The 3,034-nt window shown below is 18.9% G+C and overlaps 2 protein-coding genes across 2 annotated transcripts in view; both read left to right on the top strand.

The window, feature by feature from the left end:
* The window catches only part of PGSY75_0932500 (putative palmitoyltransferase), a gene marked incomplete at both ends in the record, with an annotated part of 2,774 nt that extends 1,772 nt beyond the window's left edge, over positions 1-1,002 (top strand). The window contains 4 exons of the mRNA XM_018785730.1: positions 48-144; positions 447-684; positions 809-858; positions 967-1,002. Coding sequence (XP_018642070.1) covers positions 48-144; positions 447-684; positions 809-858; positions 967-1,002 — 421 coding nt within the window. Of the gene's footprint in view, positions 145-446; positions 685-808; positions 859-966 lie in introns of the transcript that reaches the window.
* A 116-nt stretch (positions 1,003-1,118) lies between these two features.
* Positions 1,119-2,613, top strand: PGSY75_0932400 (putative peptide release factor; the record flags this gene model as incomplete). The annotated part of the gene is made up of 2 exons (XM_018785728.1): positions 1,119-1,514; positions 1,801-2,613. The coding sequence occupies 2 exons, from the start codon at positions 1,119-1,121 to the stop codon at positions 2,611-2,613; spliced, it is 1,209 nt and encodes a 402-aa protein (XP_018642069.1).
* Positions 2,614-3,034: the final 421 nt, after the last annotated feature.

The raw sequence follows: 3,034 nt of genomic DNA, 5'->3' as shown, positions 1-3,034 counted from the left end.
ATATATATATATATATATATATTTTTTTTTTTTTTATTTATTGTTAGATTTTTATTTGTGTGGTTCATTATATTAATCATGACGATGATTTTCTTCTTTGTGATGACTCTATGCCTGATCATATACCACAGCTATTTATGTTTGGTAAGGAGAATAAGAAAAAAAAAAAAATAATAAAATAAAATAAAATACATATATACATATATATATATATATATATATATATATTCATTTAACATATAACATATAACATATTCGTGTTTATATTTATTTATTTAAAATAAATAATTATATGCACTCCCAGTACTATGTTATAATTTATAATTTAATTTTTGTGCCCATTTATTCACATTAATAAATAGCTAAATATTTTACATTTAAATATATTTTTATTTTTAATTTTATTTTTATTTTTAATTTTATTTTTATTTTTTCTTCTCATAAAGATTAACGAGACGACGTGGGAAAATATTAACAAAAAAAAAATTTGGTATTTAAAAAATATATCAGAAAAAAATCACAATCCGTTTTTTTTAGGTTATATAAAAAATGCTTTAATATTTTTTTGTTATATGCCTTTGCCCTTTATCTTACTTGACAAAATTAGGAACTCTAGTTTGGCCTTTTTTTTTACATTCAATATGATAACCCATGGAAAAGAGGGTGAAATAATATGGAAGAGGAGTAATAAAAAAAAAAATAAATAAAAATAATAAAAATAATAAATACATATATACATATATATATGTAATATTCATATATGTGTAATATTTTTATTATATATCACCCCCCCTTTTTTTTTAAACAGATACAAAGTTGTCATATCGAAGTTCCAGTTATGTATATCAGTGTGTTGAGGTAATTCATTGATTAGCATATGCTTATATTTTTTTATATACTTATGATAAAATAAATTTTATACAGCACAAATATATATATATATATATATATATTATTTCATTTTAGACATTTTCTAGGTTTATGAGAAAATACTGTTTATAAGAAGAATATATTGAATTGGATCATTGATATTATTATTTCATTTATAATTAATCCACTTTGTTATTTTATTTTATTTTTTTAAAATAATATATAATAATAAATGTTCATACTACAAAATGTTTAAAAGGTTCTTATCTTTATTTAAGGTTCTTTATAGAACACATGTAACATATTTAAAGAACGAACAAAAAAATTTACTCTATGAATTATCTAAAAAAGAGATACGAAAGATAAGTGAACATAAAGCATACAGTGAAATTATAAAATTACAAAAACATTCTGAAACGTTATATTCTTTAAATGAAGAATTAGATATATATCAACAATTATTAAAAGAAATTACTGATTCTAAAGAATCTTATCAAGAGCGTTTAAAAACAAATGAGGACATTATCCACTTGAATTACAATATTGAAAATGTAACTAATTTAATAATTGAGGATATAATATTATTTTATAAATCTTATGTTAATAAGGACCATCACTTGGATGCAACAGAAATTAAAATGGAGGTAATAAACAAATAGATAAATAAATAAATATATATATATATATATATATATATATATATATATATATATATATAAATATATTTACGTTTATGTATGTATGTGGGCAAAAATATTTACACATATACATATTAATTTACACATTGTAGCAACATACAACTCCTTTTTTATATTCATTACATATTATCATAACACGAATCATTATACATACATATATATATATATATATATATATACATATATTTTTTTTTTTTTTTTTATATACATTTTTGAATGGCCACTTTTTTAGATTACTGCTGGAGTTGGAGGACTAGAAGCCAAGATGTTTGCTAAAGAATTATTTCATATGTATGAAAATTTTTGTAAGGTTCGAAATTATGAATATGAAATAAAGGATACGATAAATGATGAATCGAAAGAAAATAAAAATATTGTTTTATATATTCGAGGAAATAATGTATATGAAGATTTTTATCAAGAAAATGGAATTCACCGTGTACAGCGTATTCCTATAAATAGTAAAAAGGTTCAAACATCTACATCTGTTGTTTTTATATTTGATGAAAAAAAACAAAAAGATAATATTATGAAAAAAATTAAATTTTCTAAAAAAGATCTCATAATAGAAACAAAACGTTCAGGAGGTGCAGGAGGACAAAGTGTAAATAAAAATGAAACATGTGTTAAAATAATACATAAACCTACAAATATATTTGTAGAAGTTCAAAAAACTTCCAGTCAAATACAAAATAAAAATATAGCTATGCAATTATTAAAAGATAAATTATATAACTTCTATTATGAACTAGAAAAAAATAATTTTTTAAAAGATAAAAAAAATCAAAAACAAACTGCAGATAGAAGTCATAAAATTAGAACCTATAATTTTTTACATAATGTTATTATTGATCATATAACTAATACACAATATTCAGGCATACAAAACTTTTTTAAAGGAAACATGTTAATACAACTTATAAATAAAAAAAAACAATTATATTATCAAAATATAATTGACCAAACAATTCAATATATTTTTTCTTTAATCGATTGTCAAACGGGCGACCTCACAATATATTATCCAAAAAATAAATTAAAATAAAAATTAAAATAAAAATAAAAAATATACATATATATATTATATCTCATATGTAATATATTTATGTGCCCACCTTTATACTTCGATTATATATATATATTAACATATATGTAGTATATTCTATTTTTATATACTTGTCATTTTATTTTTTTATGTATAGCCATTTAAAACATATCATATATCACTCATAAGAATAGATATCTATAATTAAAAAATTATAAATATTATACATATATATATATATATATATATATATATATATATATATATATTTATATTTATTTATGTGGAAATTTTTTTATCATAAGATTGATTATGTAATAAATTAAATGTGGCCATTTTAATTAACATACGATTTAAAAAAATAAAAGTAATAAATATAAAAAAATTATAATATATAAATATAAATATATATATATAATCG

The sequence above is a fragment of the Plasmodium gaboni genome, chromosome 9 (assembly GCF_001602025.1).
Source record: "Plasmodium gaboni strain SY75 chromosome 9, whole genome shotgun sequence".
NCBI classification, from domain to species: domain Eukaryota; phylum Apicomplexa; class Aconoidasida; order Haemosporida; family Plasmodiidae; genus Plasmodium; species Plasmodium gaboni.
Note: the sequence above shows the minus strand (reverse complement) of the source record. Positions and strands in the feature narration are given on the sequence as shown.